General features: G+C 36.0%; 1 protein-coding gene across 1 annotated transcript in view; it reads left to right on the top strand.

Annotated features, from left to right (window-relative positions):
* The window catches only part of uxs1 (UDP-glucuronate decarboxylase 1), an 85,445-nt gene that overhangs the window by 61,568 nt on the left and 1,517 nt on the right, over positions 1-22,360 (top strand). The window contains exons 10-14 of the mRNA XM_061724170.1: positions 8,567-8,686; positions 9,960-10,003; positions 18,860-18,920; positions 19,036-19,093; positions 21,356-21,459. Coding sequence (XP_061580154.1) covers positions 8,567-8,686; positions 9,960-10,003; positions 18,860-18,920; positions 19,036-19,093; positions 21,356-21,459 — 387 coding nt within the window. The remainder of the gene's footprint in view (positions 1-8,566; positions 8,687-9,959; positions 10,004-18,859; positions 18,921-19,035; positions 19,094-21,355; positions 21,460-22,360) is intronic.

Raw genomic sequence — 22,360 nt, 5'->3', positions numbered from 1 at the left:
TTGAAGGTATTTACATCCAAATCAGGTGAACGGTGTAGGAATTACAACACATTTTATATGTACCTTCCACTTTTTAAGGGACCAAAAGTAATTGGACAACTAACATAATCATACATCAAATTGTCAATTTTTAATATTTTGTTGCAAATCCTTTGCAGTCGATGACAGCCTGAAGTCTGGAACCCATAGACATCACCAGACGCTGGGTTTCGTCCCTGGTGATGCTCTGCCAGGCCTCTGCTGCAGTTGTCTTCACTTCCTGCTTGTTCTTTGGGCATTTTCCCTTCAGTTTTGCCTTCAGCAAGTGAAATGCATGCTCAATCGGATTCAGGTCAGGTGATTGACTTGGCCATTGCAGAACATTTCACTTCTTTGCCTCTTTGGTTGCTTTCGCAGTATGCTTCGGGTCATTGTCCATCTGCATTGTGAAGCGCCGACCAATGAATTTTGAAGCATTTGGCTGAATATGAGCAGATAATATTGCCCGAAACACTTCAGAATCCATTCTGCTGCTTTTGTCAGCTGCCACATCATCAATAAATATAAGAGAAGACTTCACCAGAGGAAATACAGAGGAAATACAGATGGGTTACACAAGGTGTAAACCATTGGTGAGCCTCAAAAACAGGAAGGCCAGATTAAAGTTAGCTAAGAAACGTCTAAAAGAGCCAATGCAGTTCTGGAACAACATCTTATGGACAGATGAGACAAAGATCAACTTGTACCACAATGATGGAAAGAGAAGAGTATGGAGAAGGGAAGGAACTGTTCACTTTAATCTGGCTTTCCTGTTTTTGAGGCTCACCAACGGTTTACCTTGTGTAACCCATCTGTATTTCCTCTGTATTTCCTCTGGTGAAGTCTTCTCTTATATTTATTGATGATGTGGCAGCTGACAAAAGCAGCAGAATGGATTCTGAAGTGTTTCGGGCAATATTATCTGCTCATATTCAGCCAAATGCTTCAAAATTCATTGGTCGGCGCTTCACAATGCAGATGGACAATGACCCGAAGCATACTGCGAAAGCAACCAAAGAGGCAAAGAAGTGAAATGTTCTGCAATGGCCAAGTCAATCACCTGACCTGAATCCGATTGCGCATGCATTTCACTTGCTGAAGGCAAAACTGAAGGGAAAATGCCCAAAGAACAAGCAGGAACTGAAGACGGCTGCAGCAGAGGCCTGGCAGAGCATCACCAGGGACGAAACCCAGCGTCTGGTGATGTCTATGGGTTCCAGACTTCAGGCTGTCATCGACTGCAAAGGATTTGCAACAAAATATTAAAAATTGACAATTTGATGTATGATTATGTTAGTTGTCCAATTACTTTTGGTCCCTTAAAAAGTGGAAGGTACATATAAAATGTGTTGTAATTCCTACACCGTTCACCTGATTTGGATGTAAATACCTTCAAATTAAAGCTGAAAGTCTGCACTTGAAGCACATCTTGATTGTTTCATTTCAAATCCATTGTGGTGTTGTACAGAGCTGGAATACTGAAAATTGTGTCAGTGTCCAAATATTTATGGACCTAACTGTAAATGGCTAATTTATGCCTGTATCAACGCGTTTATAGCGAATGCTAATTTGCAACACTCGTCCCAACTTTTGACCCATCTTTAATTAGTCTGTCATAGATATAATACATATATATTATATGCACGTACATACAGGACTGTCTCAGGAAATTAGAATATTGTGATAAAGTTATTTATTTTCTGTAATGCAATTTAAAAAAAAAAAAAAAAAAAAAAAATGTCATACATTCTGGATTCATTACAAATCAACTGAAATATTGCAAGCCTTTTATTATTTTAATATTGCTCATTATGGCTTACAGTTTAAGATTCCCAGAATATTCAAATTTTTTGAGATAGGATATTTGAGTTTTCTTAAGCTGTAAACCATAATCAGCAATATTAAAATAATAATGAATAATGAATGTAATGAATCCAGAATGTATGACATTTTTGTTTTTGTAATTGCATTACAGAAAATAAAGAACTTTATCACAATATTCTAATTTTCTGAGACAGTCCTGTGTTTATGTACTTGCATTTATACATATATATGTATGTGTCTACATTTCTTTTTAAAAAAAGGCACCTAATAAAAACATTTATCCACCTTTTGATCCAACTTTAATTAGTCTGTCATATATATAATACATATATATGCACGTACATATACATGTGTGTGCATAAATACCTCGTCAAGAACGAGGCGTCTTTTCCAGGCTGATGTGCAGTTTGCAAAGGATGGATTTATCTTTATATATCTTTATAGATTTTATCTGCAGGATGAGAAACGTTTAAACCTTTTTAAAACCTTTTTAAAACCTTCTTTCAACGATTTCATAATGAGACGTGAAGGCGACCGGTCTGAAATCGTTTAGCTCTTTTGGTTTGGTGGGTTGGGAATTTGAATAATGGTGGATGTTTTCCATAGTTTAGTTCGGGTCCAGATCCACAGACACGTGAAGAAGCTCAGTCGACCTCAGATGCCGTCAGGACGCGACGGCTGGAGCTGCATCTTCACAAACGATGTCCTTTAAAGGCGTGAGAGGCGGTTTGAGGTGGATATCATCCCCTAAAAAGACACACACCTCTCGAACCCGGAGAGAAGAAGAATGAGAAGCATTTGGCAGCTCGGTCTCACGTCTTCCAGTCATTGTTGTGGTTCTGTCTGATGATGATGATGATGATTGATTGATTGAGGCCAAAGACCTGATTCCTCTCCAAGCTCACATCCCCTCCGTTAAAACGTCTTTCCATCAGGGCCGGATTTAGCGAGGCCCACTAAGGTGGGCAGACTGAAATGTAGGGTGGGCGATGCCTGTGCCGCAACGCGGCGCGGGTGAAAACATTTTGGGGGGTCAAACCCCCGAAATGCATAAAAAACTATCATCATATCAGTTAATGTATCTTCTCCACAGTATGCTAACCCAATTGCCCTTCCTGACACTTCCCTTCTGCATTTACCCGGGCTTGGGGCCGGTGTTCTGCCAATCCTTGCTACCTGCCGAGAAATACTACTTTGTGGTTCTGCGCATGCGCACAATCGATTTTCAAAGTTTGATTGCCAATCATTTCTTGCACGATGTAAAATGGATAATATGGGATGTTGAGTATTTGATCCTTCAAAATAAACTACCCATGACATGAACTGCATTACACTTTGTGAACATTATACGATAAAGAGAAGAAAAAAAAACAATTCTATCGCTTTATTTGATATTTATTCAGTCATTGGCCTTTATTTAACCAGGCACGTCATTAAGAACATTCTTATTTACAATGACGGCCTGGCAAGAGACAAGGAACACTTGGGGGAAAGGAAGTGGGCTAGGGAGTAAAGCACAGATGAAAAAAAAACACAAATTGTAGCTCTACAAAGGTAGAAAACCATTAGGTAGCATTTTTGGCAAAGCAGCAAAAAATGGCAGAACACCTGCACAAATAGGACACTGGCTTGTGCCCTGTTGAGGCCGCATTTATTTTATGTTTTTTGCTTCTTTTTTTTTTTTATCAATCAATCGTACCCTACGGCATAGGCCTGGTGGCTCCAGAGCCTGCACGGCACTGCAGCACACCGCCACCCGCACCGGCGCTCTCTGCCCTCGCCGTAGGCTACGCCGTAGGGTACGCGGCGACGCGCACCATTCTGCGTTGGTGTAACGCGGAACCATAAATCAGCCTTCAGTGTAGGGGTGTGCAAACAAGGGTACCTCACGATTCGATTCGATTTCGATTATTGGAGCTTCGATTCTTCTATTATAACGATTTTCCATTCGATTATTGGAGCTTCGATTCTTCGATTATTGTGATTTTTAATGCTTTTTTCCATACAAGATTGATTTTGTCTTCATCTGTGGCTACATTTGTAAATAAATAGCCAATCAATTAACTCAGTTCCTCTAACAACACTCATTAAGTAAATAACAAGGTTTTTTGAACATTTGTATTTTTCAAAGACACAAAATAATGTATTTTATGACTATGTAAACATTTGACTTCCTTAACTTTGACCAGGGAAAGCTGCACTTGCATGAGAGCGCCCTCTATTGGCGGAAAACACTGAAAACGGTCCAGCCCTGGATTTAATGAGTTCATTAATTCAAGTAAACTAGATATGTACTTAGTGTAAACATATCTGCCATATTTCAAGTGAACAATAAGAAATGTGCATTCTTGAAAATGAAATGATTCAGCAGCTTATTCAGTCTGGAATCTGGATAGGATAACTTAATTTTATTATTTTTTTTTATTATTAATCGATTCCAAATCGTCACGTGGCGCATCGCGATGCATCGACACATCGATGAATTGCACCCACCTCTACTTCAGTGTGTGCTCATTTTGCTGGGACGCCGGCTCCCTCCGCCGAGACACAACTTTTGCGGTATGCGTTTATTGCTGTGTCTAAAAATTATGCGCAGTGCCCACCCAATCAGAAACGGCACAGATATTCTGTGATATTTTTTTATATTTATAAAAAATAAAATTATAAAAAAATAAAGGATCCCCATAACTTTGGGTGGGCAGGATGCACGTTTGGGTGGACACAGCCCCCCCTAAAACCGGCCTCGCTTTCCATTAGGGACTGGGGATCGATTCAAATGTCAAGAATCGATTCGATTCCGATTCTTAAGATTCAGAATCGATTATCAAGATTTGATTCGATTTGATTCCGATATTGATTTGGGTTAGTGTTATTAAAACGTTTTTTTGAGCTGTTGCATGAATTATATGACTGTAGTTCTGCAAAATATTACTACTAGTATTATATTGAGATTAAACAGCAAGTATTGCAGCTAATGATGCTGTAAGGACCAATCAGCTCCCAGAATGCTGATAGAACTGCTTTCAGAAACATCATGTGGGTCAGAATTACCAAACAGATCCAGGGAGGAAACAGAGACGGATGAAATCTTTTTTTTTTTTCCCACATTCCGTTTTTATTTGTTCCATTTTCGGTCTATTTTGGTTTTTAATTTTTGAGCATTTGGTTTTTAGCATTTTTTGCAAATGTAACCCCAAGACAGTATATAAAGTAATGAAATATAGACAATTTATGCAATTATAACCTAACACTTTAATGTTTTCATACCTTTAAACATATTTAAAGGCAAAAACATGGCACCAGTTATTGTCGTGTCCAACAAAACATTCCTTTTTTGGGGATAAACAAAAAAATAACCAAAAGTTGTAATGGAATGATGAAAAAAAAACATAAATAAATTAAGAAAAAAAAATAAATAAAAAAAAATCAATCTTTAGACATATGAATCGATTTTTAGGAATTAATATGAGAATCGATTTAGAATTGGGAAATCGATTTTTTCAACACAGGCCTACTTTCCATCATGTCTTTGTAGCTTTCCTTCCAGCACCCTCTGCTTCTCATCTGTAAGATCACCTTGGTAGTGTGTCCTTCTCTTGTCGTTGAGGATTTCTTTAACTCTGTAACTTTCTTTATGTGATCACGAACAATATGGCAGAGTTGGTTGACGTCAACGTCCTTCACAGACGCACTCAGTCATGTGACCAGCTGCAACGTCACGCTACGTGATGTTTATTCACTGAAAAGTTTAGACGACTGAAGGCGACTAACTTGTCCGAGCCTCCGGCTGGAAACCGTCCTCCTCTTTTCGTCCTTGTTTCCCACCGTTCTGAATATTTGAACCGGCTCACTTTCAGGAGTTTCATCATGTTTTCAGCGGAACAATCTACATAATGTTCATGTTTTTATTCATGCTGTAACAACAGATATGAGCCCACTTAGCATCCGAGGTGGTCGTGGTGACGCGGCGGAGACTTAAAAGGGCCAAGGTTTGAATAAAGGCAGTATTTACTGTCTGTCTGGGATCAGACGGGATCCATCATGTAGCAGCCTCTCTAGTTCCTCCCTCAGAGTTTCTCTGAGACGAATGTTCTTACAGGGAGACATTAGTTATTATTTTATTCATTATTTTAGTCTGTAGAGCAACATTTTTAGCAACCCCGCCCCTTAATAAATTAAGAATATTCGAGAATAAATAAGTAAACAAGTAAATAATTATCATATAGAGTGGTGTAGCACGATATAATATAAATATAGCATAATAATATAGTAATATCCTAATATAACATATAACAAAATGATATCACCATACTATAATATATAACAATTAATATAATAATACACTATGAAACAATATATCATACAGAAGAGTATTACTAGGAAGATTTTTTTTTTCATTATGCACTTCGAGAAAAAAAGTCAAAATTTAGAGAAAAAAGTTGAAATGTTGAGAAAAAAGGCGAAATTTCGATTTTATTCACGAAATTTCGACTTTATTCTTGAAATTGTATTTCAACATTAATCTCAACATTTCAACTTTATTCACGACATTTTGACTTTTTTTCTCGACATTTCGACTTTTTTCTCAAAATTGTATTTCAACATTAATCTCGAAATGTTGAGAAAAAAGTCAAAATTTTTTGAATAAAGTTGAAATGTTGAGAAAAAATGCGAAATTTCGACTTTATTCTTGAAATTGTATTTTAACATTAATCTCGACATTTCGACTTTTTTCTCAACTTTCCGATTTTTTTCTCAAAATTGTATTTCAACATTAATCTCAAAATGTCGAGAAAAAAGTCGAAATGTTGAGAAAAAAGTCAAAACTTCGTGAATAAAGTTGAAATGTTGAGAGAAAAATGTCGAAATTTCGACTTTATTCTTGAAATTGTATTTCAACATTAATCTCGACATTTCGACTTTATTCTCGAAGTGCATAATGAAAAAAAAAATTATATTTATATATATTATATAATTATATATATATTATATATATATATATATATATATATATATATATATATATATATATATATATATATATATATATATATATATTATATATATATATATATATATATATATATATATATATATATATATATATGTGTGTGTACATTTCTTTTTAAAAAAGACACCTAACAAAACATTCATCCACCTTCTGACCGGACTTTAATGAGTCTGTCTCTCCAGGATGTTGAGGCTCCGGTGCTTTAGCAGCAGCTCAGCAGCGACAAGGACACGGATGAGACCATTCAAGGCCTTTTGTCACCTCTAATGGAATATAAATGTTCTGGAGTCTCTCTTCCTCTTAACAGTTATTGTGCAAATATAGATGTTCTTACCGTGAGAAGAATAACGTCTAAAGGTCTAAAGATCCGCAGAGACGGCTCGTGATTCAGAACCAGCTGTGTTGAAAAGAGCGCAGATAATCATCATTCGTCACGGCTCATATTTTATGGGCCAAACCAAGATCTCATCTGCTGGATATAAACTTGAAACAGTATTTGTATCTTTTTTAAGCGTTAAAATAATAAATCAGAGAGGGACAGAGAGGGCAGGTATAATTTAAGGGCTACTCTAAATTTTAAGACTCGTAGAACACGAACAACTATGAAAAGATTTTCTATATCACTCAGTTGAGTTAAACTATGGAACAGAATGGATTCAGAATTAAAACAATGTCCAAACATTAACCAGTTTAAAAACAAATATAAAAACATGATTCTCACGAGGTACAAAGAGGAAGAGGTTTAGCGGCTTTTAGGGGCCTGATATAACACTATTGGGTGAACGGGTAGATCTGTGTATATTTATGTACAGAAATGGGCAGCAAATTATATATATATATATATATATATATATATATATATATATATATATATATATATATATATATATATATATATATATATATATATATATATATTAGTGTAAATAAGTTTATATAAATATTTATATGGGCATGTGTGTACAAATATATAGAAACATTCAACTATGTGTATGTAGGTAACTATGTGTGTGAGTATAATTACAGTAAATAATAATAATAATAATAATAATAATAATAATACTGTTACTTAGCAGTGTGAGTACAGTGTGTGAATATTTATAAGTACAGGTTAAATCAGGGGTCGCCAACCCAAAATGTTGAAAGAGCCATATTGGACCAAAAACACAAAAAACAAATATGTCTGGAGCCACAAAAAATGAAAAGTCTTGTATAAGCCTTAGACTGAAGACAAATGGCGAAAGGCAAAATGTCGAGAAAAAAGTCGAAATGTCGAGATTAATGTTGAAGTACAATCTCGAGAAAAAAGTCGAAATGTCGAGAAAAAAGTCAATGTCGAGATTAAAAAGGAAAGGAAAAAGGAAAAAAAAAGAAGAAAAAGTACAAAAAAAGAAGAAAAGATAAAAAAGGGGGGAGAAAAAGAAGAAAAAAAGGGAAAAAATGTCAAACATTTTTGAAAAAGCTCCAGGAGCCACTAGGGCGGCGCTAAAAAGCCACATGCGGCTCTAGAGCCGCGGGTTGCCGACCCCTGGGTTAAATGATCAGTGAATGGGGGTAGGACTAAATAAGTTTACACTTCTTCCTACTCCTTTTTTGGCACGTTTTTTTTTTTTTTTTTTTTTTTTTTTTACACATGTACAAAAATAAAATAAATCAAATCAAATCAGCAGTGTAATGCAGGAAGGTTTCTCCCTCACTGTCCTCCGTCTGCAGGAAGGAGTGGAGGTCCGGGTGGCGAGGATCTTCAACACCTTCGGCTCCCGAATGCACATGAACGACGGACGAGTCGTCAGTAACTTCATCCTGCAGGCTCTTCAAGGAGAACCGCTCACTGTAGGCCTTTTTTCAGCACCCCTCCCCCCTTATCCTTCATAATTACACTGCTGTTGTACCTAACCTCCTGGCCCTTATAGCTGGGAGGGAATATGTCAAAAATCATGAAGATTGTGCACTTGGTGACAAGTTTTTGATATTAGGCATGGTGTAAGGTTTTCAAAAAACACCGCAAACAAATGGTGACGCCCCCTAGTGGCCGGTTTGCAGAACATTAAAAATGGCTCCTGCCGAAAAGACCAAGGGTCATATCTCAGCTTCTCTTAGTCCCAGATTGTTGTATATTGTCACTTTCTCTACTTTTTTGATGCTAGGAATTCAATTCTGAGATAAATGTCCTATTTCAAGGTCATGTTGAAGGTCAAATTTAATTTTCAAGGTAATTTTTTGCCCAAAAACTCCATAGAATTAAGTCACATAGAAAGATTATATAGGGCTCTAGACCCATATTTTCACCCCCAAGGAATGCAATTTTCTGTTTATTGGACAGGTCACTATCGCTGTAGTATCAATAATCTGATTGGGTGAGAACAGTGGCTTCATTCAGGTTTAAGATGAACAGAACCTCAGAACTAAGTCACAGTGAAAGAATAGGATTTTATTAAAATAACACACAAAAAACATCAGCTGTGCATGTTTAAACTCACTTAACACCTATAATGCTATGGAGGATTTTTTGTGCCAAAATTAAATAAATAAATACATCATTAATTAATTAAAATGGGAATGAAATATATCATTAATTAATTAAATGTGTAATTAATTAATTAAATGCAGTTTTACATTTCATGATTCACACACAACACGAAATCATTAATTAAATGTGTCATTAATTAAATGCTGAAATAATAAATATATTTTTTACTTAAAATGAATTGTATTTTAATTAATTAATGACATATTTAATTCTAATTTTAATTAATTAATGACACATTTAATTAATTAATGATATATTTCATTCCCATTTTAATTAATTAATGATGTATTTATTTATTTATTTAATTTTGGCACAAAAAATCCTCCATACAATGCTGCCTCTATCGCCTCGCTTATTGATTCATTTTGAATTTCCTGCAAACCGGCCACTAGGGGGCCGTCCCAATTTGTTTAGGGTGCTTTTTGAAAACCTTATGTCCAAAACTAACACCATGCCTAATATCAAAAACTTGTCACCAAGTGCACGAATTTCATGAATTCCCTCCCAGCTATTAGTTGAATTATTTAATTATTAGTTTGTAACGAAGTAAATCTGATCTGTTTCTCCCTCTTTCAGGTGTACGGTACTGGTTCCCAGACGAGAGCCTTCCAGTATGTCAGGTAAAGATTTGGACACATGTGTTGAACATCTACTGTAAGAAAACCCACAGTCCGTTCGTTTACATGGGAAGTTTAATTCCTCTTTAATTCAGAATTAAAAGTAAATCCAATTTAAAATTAGTAAAAATTACCATGTAAACACCTAATTCCGAATGAAAATGGCCATTCCAAATTCAACTTAATTCCGTAGTAAGTGGCTGTTTTATTCCGATTTTAAATCCGAATAGAATAATTCCGCGATCATGTAAACACTCATTCCTCTTTAAATTAATTCTGGTCTTTCTTTCTGCTCGTTCTCTCGCCCGTCTGTCTCCATGACCTTATATTCCACGCTGGGCTTGTTTTCCAAACAAAGTTTCAAGATGGTAGCACGCAGTAAACGCTGGTCAAGAGCAGAGACCATTTATTTAATAAATAGCTTGGAGGACCTGGAAATAATTAAAAGAACTACGACGAGTATTAGGGCCTAACTAAGAATAAAAAAAAATGGAAATTACGAAAATAAAGTCGTAGAATTACCACAATAAAGTCATAATGTTGTGAGAATAAAGTCTTAATATATAATATAATATATACTAACTTCACAAGATATTCCTCATTTTAACACAGGGAGAAGATGCTCTTCCTGTTATTCTCATAAATTACCACTTTATTCTTGTAATATTACGACTTTATTCTCGTAATTTTACGACTTTATTCTCGTAATTTTACGACTTTATTCTCGTAATTTTACGACTTTATTCTCGTAATGTTACGACTTTATTTTCCAACATTATGACTTTATTCACGTAATTTTACGACTTTATTCTCATAACATTACGACTTTATTTTCGCAACATTATGACTTTATTCACGTAATTTTACGACTTTATTCTCATAACATTACGACTTTATTTTCCAACATTATGACTTTATTCACGTAATTTTACGACTTTATTCTCATAACATTACGACTTTATTTTCGCAACATTATGACTTTATTCACGTAATTTTACGACTTTATTCTCATTGTATTATAACTTTATTCTCGTAATTTCCAATTTTTTTTGTCTTAGTTTGGCCCTAATACTCCGTCGTAAAGAACAGATGGCAGGAAACATAATTAATTCGGAATAATTAATTAATAATTAATTCTGAATTAAAAAACATCATATAACCGTGGCCAATAGTCGCTGAAATAAGGTGAAAATGACAGAAAGTAATAATAAATAAATAATAATTGGCTAATGATTTAAGCACAGTGACGTCTGTGTTCTGTAATTGCCGTCTTTTTATTCATTTATTTTTGGTGACGTTTTGATCTCGTCCCTCTGAAAGTCACCTTGGCAGCAAAAGTACATTTTTACTCGTGTGGACGCAGGGACGATGTATTTGTATTTCTTTTGAAAGGTTGGGTCTGACGTGTTCAGGCTGGATTCAGGAGTACGAGGGTTTGTCGGCTCAAACGGTTTGTGATTTGTGAGATTAATTTCAGAGATCAGAGTCTCGGAGCTTTTGAATCTCTCCCGTCTGACGATCCTTTTACCGTCTGCCCTCTGTGACTGATGAACTTTTCTCTGCGACCTCTGATGAGTAAACACGCGTTATTTCCTCCATCAGTCGAGTTAAACTGCCCTGATCCAACTAAACGCTGGTGATATGCTGCAGTCGTGGACAGAGCTTCTCTTTTATTCATCCAACAATCACTGATTGTGTTTATTTATCTACCTTGAACCTGCATTTTCTTTTTTTTTTTAATCATTTTATTTTTCTGAGAGAAACATACAGAATAGCTTCAACACCACCATACTTTCATAGCAAGGCAAAAAGATATGTACAGTGTGACTTACTTATTTCCCTCTGTTACTCTCCCTTCCATTTTGTAATATGCAAAATATAACGTGAACATAGGAACAATCAGAGGTGTCTTCAGTATTCACATTGATTACTCAGGTAGAAGTATAGATACTAGAGTTTAAAAATACTCCTGTAGAAGTTGAAGTATCAAATCAAGTTTTTTACTCAAGTAAAAGTATAAAAGTACTGGTTTCAAAACTACTTAAAGTATAAAAGTAAAAGTAATGTAAGGGGGAAAAAAGCCATTAAGAACAAAAGCCATTGAAAATGAATGCATCTTAGTAAAATGCAAATATATTAAAGAAGCATATATGTGTACTATTGAGCATTAACATGTGTTTCAGAGAGCAGCAGATATGATGACTAGTTGCCTATAAGTATTGTAATGGTGCAAAAAGTCAAACTTCAGAGGCATGTTATCATTTATCCTAACCTTTATTGGAATGTACATCCAAGTTTAGTTGCAGGAATCTGAGGGAACGGATGTAAGAACAAAACTGGACAAGAACATCTGAAACAACCACAACCAAATTCACTCTATCCGGATGGAGCAATTTAACTGGATAGTTTTTTTTAAAGGCCGAAATGAAATAGAGTAACAAGGCTGTTTTTAAAATGTAAGGAGTTAAAAGTACAGATAATTGCGTGAAAATGTAAGGAGTAAAAGTAAAAAGTCGTCTGAAAAATAATTACTCAGTGAAGTATAGATAACCAAAATTTGTACTTAAGTAGGGTAACAAAGTATTTGTACTTTGTTACTTGACACCTCTGGGAACAATGGATGTCACACTTCCTTTCCAATATCTGAAAGTCAAAAATCTGGTACTTCAAGTCATGCACAAAGGTACTTATAGCAGTTCAGGTCTCCGTGCTCCTATGTATCCTGTCCATTTGTAGCACCATCTCTCAAATGTCTCTGATTGTAGCCTTAGAGCAAATGTCCATTTCTCCATAGTATAGATTTCCTGAACAGTTTTTTGCCAGTCTTCCATTGTCGGCGCATTGGGTTGTAACCACTTCCTTGTTATGGCCTTCTTCACTCCAATCAATAACGTCTTCATTGGATATTTATCTGCTTTCGCTTGAGTATGCAATGCCATGGTACCAAAATACATTATGCTGACATCAAATTGTACAGTAATTTGAAATATGTGTTCCAGACAATCATGAATGTCATGCCAATAAGACAGAAGTTTTGGACAATCCCAAAATAAATGATAATGGTTAGCTAAATCTGAACCACACATCCTCCAACAACTTGTTTCACTTCCCAGGTGTCTCTTCTGAGCAGGTGTTATAAAAAATCTCATGAGGTTTTTCCATCCAAATTCACGCCAGCTGTGTGAATTTGTTGTTTTCCACTGTAGTTTACAAATATCTTCCCAATCTTGATCAGATCTCCCTCTCTTTCCCATCTACACTTAATATGTAGAGTGTTAGATTTTGAGGAGTCTTGGAAACTTTTGTATAATCTAGATATCAATTTCTTTCCACTCCCAGATTTGTAAATTAAGCTGCATTTTCACTGAAGCCTGAAACCTCAGCTGCTGATAAAGTGGAATTAGTAAATTCCTATGTTGTCATGGATCTGTTGGTCTCAAGGAAGGAAAAGAGTAACTGCTGCTGTTCAACCAGTGCTGGTTCTGTTTTTACTCGATTTTACAGGTTTATTGTATGTAAAACAAATAGTTCCATCAGGTATCCATCAGTAATTCATCATTTATCCATCATTTATCTATCAGTTATCCATTAGTTATCAGGTCATTCTTTTAGCGTTTGCGATGCAGAAGATCCACATCAGTGGTCGACGTAGCGCAGTCTCAGGTCCGTAACCACCACCAATCATTCAGCATCGATTGAGACCTTGGTTACAAATCGCTGAAGCGGTTCTGGCAGGTTCTGGTAGGTGCTACCAGGGGAGTTTCCTCTGTAACCAGTACTGGAGTTGAGGGGGGATGAGGGGGGATGGCATCCCCCCCTGACATAAAAACGGTCCAAATCATCCCCCCTGTAAAACTGCCATCCCTCCTTTCCATCCCTTATGTCATTTCCTCAATGAATGTGGTTTTACTGCTATTTCAACATTTAGAGTCATCACCAGAAAAATAACACCAGAAAAATGTTTTCACCTGTTTCAGGTAAATTTTCACTTGAAATAAGTAGAAAAATCTGCCAGTGGGACAAGATTTTTTTGCTTGTAATAAGAAGATAAATCTTGTCCCACTGGCAGATTTTCCTACTTATTCCAAATAAAATCTACTTGAAACAGGTGAAAATTGTTTTTTCTTTCCAGTGATGAGTCTTGTTTTAAGTGTAATGAGATTTTTTTACTAAAATGAGACATTTTAACTAGAAATAAGACAAATATTCTTGTTAAGATTGTGAGTTTTTGCAGTGATCCGTGTTACTTATCCTGTGAAGGACAGAGTCATATTGATAAGTTCAGAAAAGTGTTTTTATTGTTGTGTTTTGATGTATTTGATGTAAGCCCAGTGGATATTTAAAGCTTACAGAAGGCTGCATTTAACTGCTGCTATGTCATTCCTGCAGTATTTCTGCAGGTGTTTTGGTCACTGCTATTATTTGTAATATATTATATTATTTGTAATCAGCACAAATTATCTGTCCCCATATGATCAAATCCACCATCCCCCCTGATTCTTTTTTCACAACTCGAGTACGTAGTAGTTTGTAAGTGCCACTGATTGAACCAGTTCCCTGAAAAATACTGTAAAACAACGTAAAGTTATAGGGAAAGAGTCCAAAAACATTCCAAGGTAATAAATACTAACATGAAAACTCTGCGTTTGTCCCTCTGGGGACTCCGTAGCAAGTTTTACTTTTCTTTTTGTGATTTGACCAATGTGGAGACGTTCCTCCGCTCCAACCATCATCCCTGGAGCGGAAGAGATGCCTCACTCTGTTGCCGCGGCAACCGCAGATGGGACAGACGACTGACGACGCCTCACTCTGTTGGGGATTTTTTAGTTGTTTTTGCTCGCAATAGTCGGCAATTAAATCCGATTAAACCTTGACTTATCGTTGCACCTCCGTTCATCTTATTTGGAACTTAAATGTTTGTGCGACTCAGAAAAAGCACTTACCTTGAAAGCACGTACTTTGTCTATTATTTATTCAAAAAAATTTAATTAAAAGTTGCCGGAAGGATTTGCATATTTCTTTTGTCGACTTTTAAAACTTCCAGAGTTAATTTCCAAACCCAGGTCATCAAAACAGTGCAGCCTCTCTGTTTACAGCTAAAAATCATTTCTGTGAACAAAAGGAAAGTGTGTGTGTGTGTGTGTGTGTGTGGTTACTATGACAACCATCATGAACCTCATTCACGGAGCTGCAGCTGTGTTCAGATTAGTCATCTGCAATCACAATCTTTAGACATTAAACATTTCACATGCGTCTTTGAGTCCCTGAATCAACACGGTAACTATTGTTTGTTTGTTTTATTGTTGGCACTCGTAAAAAGGAACATTACACAAAGGAAAAAGTTAGGAAAAGATGAGCAGGAGAGGTCATAAAAAAACGGAAGGGCTTTTAGCAACTCCCCCTCCTAAAAACAAGAAAAAAAAAAAAAACGAATTCACAAAACCATGTAAGCACAATACATCGGCCTATACAGTATAACTGATAACTCAGTTATACGATACTTCAGTGTACAATTAAATAGCTTAGAAATATATTTGAATAATGGTGAATGAAAAACATTCACCATTATTATCTTTTGAATGCAGATAATGTTGAGCATGTTTCACTTAGATGTTTTAAACTGTTCCACAGCACAACATTTTTTTTCATTTTTTTTTAAATTTCATTTATTCATTTATTCTTTATTTCATTCAAAAAAATAAAACAATTCAATACAAATGTTCTTAAATTGTGAATGAAAAGGGAGCAGAAAGAAGAACAATCTTATCTGATCTGCCCCTTTTTCCAAGAAATAACTTCACAAATACAAATACAACACCTTGATACATAAATGAAAATGTAGCAACGGTGGTTCTACAGAAGGGGAAACGCAAATCATTCCTTCTTCTTGTGGAGTATGAATGATAATAAGAATTAAACTCAAAATAATTATGAAAATGTCTGGGTAAAGTTAACGGAGAGCTTGTGACTTTATACATCAGGATTCCTGTTGGATACTTATTCACATCGTAGATTGTTAGTGTTTGTAATTTTTTAAACAGAGGTGTGAATGGTGTTAAACGTGGAGAGTTAGTAACAATTCTTACAAAAGATTTTGGAGTCTATGAATAGGTTGCAAAAATATTGGAAAAAATAAGTATTAGGGCCAGGCAGGAGAAAAATACAAATAATATTTTAGAATAATAATATTATATTTTAGAATTATATTTTATTATTTTAGAATAATTTTTTTTTTTTTAATGAAATGTTGAGAAAAAAGTCAAAATGTCGTGAATAAAGTTGAGATGTTGAGGGAAAAAAGGTGAAATTTCGACTTTATTCACAAAATGTCGAAATATTTCAACATTAATCTCAACATTTCGACTTTCCACAAGATTTCTTTTTCATTATGCACTTCGAGGAAAAAAGTTGAAATGTCGCGAAAAAAGTCGAAATGTCAAGAAAAAAGTGTTGAGAATAAAGTTGAAGTACAATTTCGAGAAAAAAGTCGAAATGTTGAGGAAAAAAGGCGACATTTCGACTTTTTTCTCGGAAAAAAAAAATCTTCCCCTCTGATTTTTTTTTTTTTTTTTATTGTGCACTTCGAGAAAAAAGTCGAAATGTCGAGATTAATGTTGAAATACAATTTCAAGAATTGAATTTCAACATTTCAACTTTATTCATGAAATTTTTACATTTTTTCAACATTTCGACTCTTTTCTCAACATTTCGACTTTTTTCTCAAAATTGTACTTCAACTTTATTCTAAAACATTTCGACTTTTTTCCTCAAAATTTAGACTTTTTGAAGTGCATAATAAAAAAAAATCTTCGTCCTCTAAAATATTTTTATTTTTCTCCTGCACGACCCTAATACTCTTCCGTACAAAAAAAAAGAATAAGTGCTTGTCCAAATCAAATTACAATAGGAGATATGGGAATAAATTAAACTGTTGTACAAAGTTAATAAAGTGCTTACTTTTAAAAAGTAACTGCGGGAACCCAAGTATATATTTAAAGTACCGTATTTTCTGGACTATAAGCCGCACCTGCATATAAGTAGCATCCGCTTTATTTCTAAAAAAAATAATAAAAAAAAGATATAAAAGCCTCACCTGCATACAAGCCGCATCTGCTCTATTTAAAAAAAAAAAAGATATGCAAGCCGCAGATATTTATGTTGTTAGATTAGATATTTACTACATGTACAGAAGGATTTTGAACTGTGAAGGATGTACATGTTTGTACCTAAATAGATCTTTCCTAACAGTGTCTTTTAACACGGCAGCAACTTTGCTGATTAAAACGGGACAGAACCAAGAGAAAATAACCGGTATTTATTTATCTATTTATCTGTTTGAAATCTGCTTCTACCTACTTCTATCTGCTAAAGAAGAAGTAGCGTATTCTTCTTTGCATTTATTTTGTCTTAGTTTTGATTGTAATTCCGGTTAGAGCGCCCCGAGTGGTGGAAGAAAAATCCACAGAATAACCACACCTTTGTATAAGCTGCACGGTTGAAAACCTATGAAAAAAGTAGCGGTTTATAGTCCAGAAAATAATTAATTAGTAAGTAATTAATAAATAATCATTTGAATATGCAACCTGAGCTGACCGACGTCCCTGAGGTCTTTTCTCGACTACGTTACGTCTGCGGGTTGAAGTCTGGACTTCAACTCCACCAGTTGGAGGTAGATTTGCTGCTGTTCTTTTTGGATCTGTGTCTCGTTGCGTGTCCAAGTTTTATCTGCTGGACCGATGCCCTCACATGCTTGAGGAGTTTGGGCTGAATTGCTTTGTTTGGTTTCTGAACACACGGGATTAAGACGGCCCGTCTCCGCTCGGGTCTCGTCTGTCCACCGGACCAGATTCAGCTTCTCCCTCCTGGAAACCCACCCAGATTTAAGGAATGAGACGCAGATCTTTGATTTTTATCTTGTATTTGTTTAGTATTTATTTGGGTTTTTTGATCTTTGCACTTGTCCACATGTTTATGATCTTTTTTTTTTGTATAGATATCTTTATTGAGGACAATAAAAAAAGAAAAAAATAAGATTTACAATAACAATATAATTATCAATATTTCACCCCCTTTTTTAACTTTTCATAACATTAATTAAACCAAAATAAATAAATAATAAGAATAAGAGAAAAAAAATAAGAAAAATAAAAAAAATAAGTAAGTAAAAATAAATACAACACACCCCTCTCCCTTTCCCTCCCTCTTATGGTCAATAGATTACATCATTCAAAATCATTTAACTTTTTTTCACATATGTCTATCAATACTGGAACAAAATTGAATAATAAATTAAATAGTTATGATCTTTCTAACTGGAGAACATTCAACTATAATTTGTTTGGAAATGGTTTTATAACCTTTTTTTGTTTTGATGTTCAGTGAAATCTCATAAAAAGGTTTGTGTGTTTGTGTGTTTGTGTGTGCGCTGCAGCTTTTATTATCTACTCAAGGCCACCTGACATATTTTATCTACTTGATAAGAAAACTAGAAATACAACATTTTTGTAATAGCACAATATTTAATTATGTTCCTGATTTAATAACCTTTTGCATGTTTTTTTAAAAGTAAGTTCCACGTTTCTAAATACGTTTAATCTCATCTCTGATTGCAGAACAATTTCTGGGAAATGTCTGGGAAATAACAAACAAATAACAGTTGTTATTTTATAGGATCTTTTATATATATGTATGTATGTGTGTATGTATATAATATATATATATGTGTGGGTCTATATTTGTGTATGTATTCTTTCTTTCTTTCTTTCATATATATATATATATATATATATCTATATATATATCTGTATAGGATGAGGTTAAAGTGTGTTTGGGTTCATCTTGTTGCTCCTTCTCTTCCAGCGACCTGGTCAACGGTCTCGTGTTGTTGATGAACAGCAACATCAGCAGTCCCGTCAACCTGGTGAGTTTTTATAAACTACTCAAAAGTACTTTTGGTCAGAAAAATGAGCAGAAATCAACATCCTGCTGTGTTCTTCTTTACACTGATGTGATGAAAGTAAACGGTGTTGTTGCAGGGAAACCCGGAAGAACACACCATTCTGGAGTTTGCTCAGCTCATCAAGAGTCTCGTTGGTGAGAGAACAACCTGTACCTGTGTCTACCTGTGTGTACCTGTGTGTACCTGTGCGTTCAACCGTGTCAGAGTTGCGTGTTAGACGCCTGTCATCACATCTCAGTCTCAGCAGAGACGTGAACATCCTCTAGTTTTTATACTGCACACATGAAGACAAACATTATTTTCATCAGATCTGCTCACTATGGAAGAGTATCAGGGCCTTGCAGGAGAAAAATAAAAATAATATTTTAGAGGGGGAAGAATTTTTTTTTTATTATGCACTTCGAGTCAAAATGTTGAGAATAAAGTTGAAGTACAATTTTGAGAAAAAAGCCGAAATGTTGAGGAAAAAAGTCGAAATGTTGAAAAAATGTAAAAAATGTCATGAATAAAGTTGAAATGTTGAAATTCAATTCTTGAAATTGTATTTCAACATTAATCTCGACATTTTGACTCGAAGTGCATAATAAAAAAAAAATCATCCCCTCTCAAACATTATTTTTATTTTTCTCCTGCATGGCCCTAATACTCTTCTGTAGCTCACAGATCTGCTCACGGACTACGTTTACATGCAGTCAAAATTTGGGTTATTGCTAATATTCCAGTTGAGCCGGGCAGACACTGTGTGATTATCGGCTCGTTTTGAGACGATTCTCCAGTCGTGCGACTATTTTTTGGATCGGGCCGGATTTTGACCCAATCGTTGCTCGTGCCTCGTGCAGTAAACGTGGGGTAACGACGAGAGATTAACACCTCACAACGAGAGATTAACACCTCACGACGAGAGATTAACACCTCACGACGAGCTCCCGATCACAAATCGTGAGGTCGCAAGAAAATCAAGCGTGTTTGAAATCCTGGTCGCTCCTCGTGAAGGAATCGCACAGTTGAAGCAGCTACGACCCGATTTGCCTCATCCTTTCACAGAGAGCATGCGCAATCTCTGATGTCACGTCAAAAACTATTATTTGTAGTTTAAGTGTTGCAAATTCACATTACAAATCATGTTTTAATAGCAGAAAAAAGACCGCATTTCCCACAAACGGTGCGCGTCGCCGCGTACCCTGCGCCGTAGGCTCTGCGTTGGTGTAACGCGGAACCATAAATCAGCCTTTAGTGTGCGCTCTGCGCTGTTTTTGAACACAAAGAAGTGTTCATTTTGCCTCCGCCGAGACACAACTTTTGCGGTTTGCGTTCATTGTTGTGTCTATGATGCGCAGTGCCTGCCCAATCAGAAACGGTACAGATATTTTGGGATTTTATTATATATATATATATAATTATAAAAAAATAAAGGATCCCATAACCTTTGATCAGGTGGGCAGGACGCACGTTTGGGTGGGAACAGTCCACCCCTGCCCCCCCTAAAACCAGCCTCGAGTTCCAGTAACAGAGGTCCGACGTGAGGATTATGATCGTATAGTGTGAGCAGACGGAGCATCAGAGCATCGGGTCGTACAGTGTGAGACCATAAATCGTGGGCTGTGAACTTTTGAACTCAGTGATCTAGTCGTGCAGTGTGAGATGGGGCTGAATCAAACCATTTAAAATATCGCAGTGTATGCCCAGCTTTAATGAAACATTCGGAATATTCCGTTTCCATGGTAATTAATCATTCGGGATATCTGGATCAAACCAGCGACGCACGGAGAACATCATGACGCAATTCTCATCATTTCCACTTCTTCTTCCTGTATCCAAATTCAAAACAAATGCTGCTTCGCGCAACTTTTCTCTCACCTTCTTGTAAATCTTCTATCCCGGTACTTTCTACCGTCTACAAATGCAGAAATGTTCATATCCTTCATTACATTTATGAAGTGATTAGTTTCCTCCTGGTCTTGTTTCTCCGTGTTTATAAGAACTTCCTGGACTCAAAAGACCAGGATTCCTTGTGAACAGAGCATGTGCAGAAAACAGATTCATGTTCCTTTTGATGGGGATATCCCGTTAGGCGTTTACATGACCCAATATTCGGGTTTTAAAAGGATTAAACCCAGGGCTCATATTCTGGTTTTTAAAAACCCCAATATGAGCAAATTCCGGTTATTCAAAGGGGTTATTAGTGTTTACATGGCCGTGCAAATTAGGATTATTGCCAATATTCGGATTTTAAAAGGGTTATGCATGTAAACGCAGTCACGGATGTTTTCTTGGATCAGTCATGACGTTTGATCTCAGAATAAACTGCATTGTTAACTGATATCTCAAACAAAGGCGGCGTATGGACGGCCATATAACCGTCTCTCTCTGTTCTCTGTTTGTCCCCGACGCTGCAGTGAGTCGTAGCCAGATCCAGTTCCTGTCGGAGGCTCAGGACGACCCGCAGCGGAGGAGACCCGACATCCGCAAGGCCAAGATGCTGCTGGGCTGGGAACCCGTGGTAGGTGTCGTCTACGGCCCCCCCCCGGTCCGGCATTGGGGGGGAGACGGGGACGCAGCGTTTCCGTGTTGCATAAAGCAGTGACTTTAACAAGCAACAACAGTTCAGATATTTTTTCTTTTATTTTTTTTCTTTAAGGATTCGACAGAATACCCCGTTTTATATTTTACCACACACACACAAAACAAAACAAAAAAAAAAGTAAAATAAATAAGGACACAAAACTTAACATAACAAACTCCCCAAAAAACACACTGTAAAATACAGGACTGTCTCAGAAAATTAGAATATTGTGATAAAGTTCTTTATTTTCTGTAATGCAATTAAAAAAACAACATACATTCTGGATTCATTACAAATCAACTGAAATATTGCAAGCCTTTTATTATTTTGATATTGCTGATTATGGTTTACAGTTTAAGATTAAGATTCCCAGAATATTTAAATTTTTTGAGATAGGATATTTGAGTTCTTAAACTGTAAGCATGAAAAGAATAAAAGGCTTGCAATATTTCAGTTGATTTGTAATGAATCCAGAATGTATGACATTTTTGTTTTTTTAATTGCATTACAGAAAATAAAGAACTTTAGTCCGGGTCCCTTTAGGGTCTCCGTACCTCTTGGCCTCCACCTTCAAATCACGCCACTTCTTTTTTTTTTCTGCAACAGATCTGTCCGTGGCACTCACGGGCAGCAACGACGTGCTGCCACTCGCTCGCTTTATTTTATATTATTTATATACTTTTTCTACTTTTACTGTGACCACCAAATAATGTCATTTTCCTGTCCTCCACCTCATCCACAACATCTCCATCTCAGTCTCCGTGAAATTCAGTGGCACGGTGGCTCGACACGTCTCATTCATCCTGACGCGCAGCAGGAACAGGCTGCAGGTGGCGCT

Source organism: Cololabis saira, chromosome 6, assembly GCF_033807715.1.
Source record: "Cololabis saira isolate AMF1-May2022 chromosome 6, fColSai1.1, whole genome shotgun sequence".
Classification (NCBI taxonomy): domain Eukaryota; kingdom Metazoa; phylum Chordata; class Actinopteri; order Beloniformes; family Belonidae; genus Cololabis; species Cololabis saira.
Note: the sequence above shows the minus strand (reverse complement) of the source record. Positions and strands in the feature narration are given on the sequence as shown.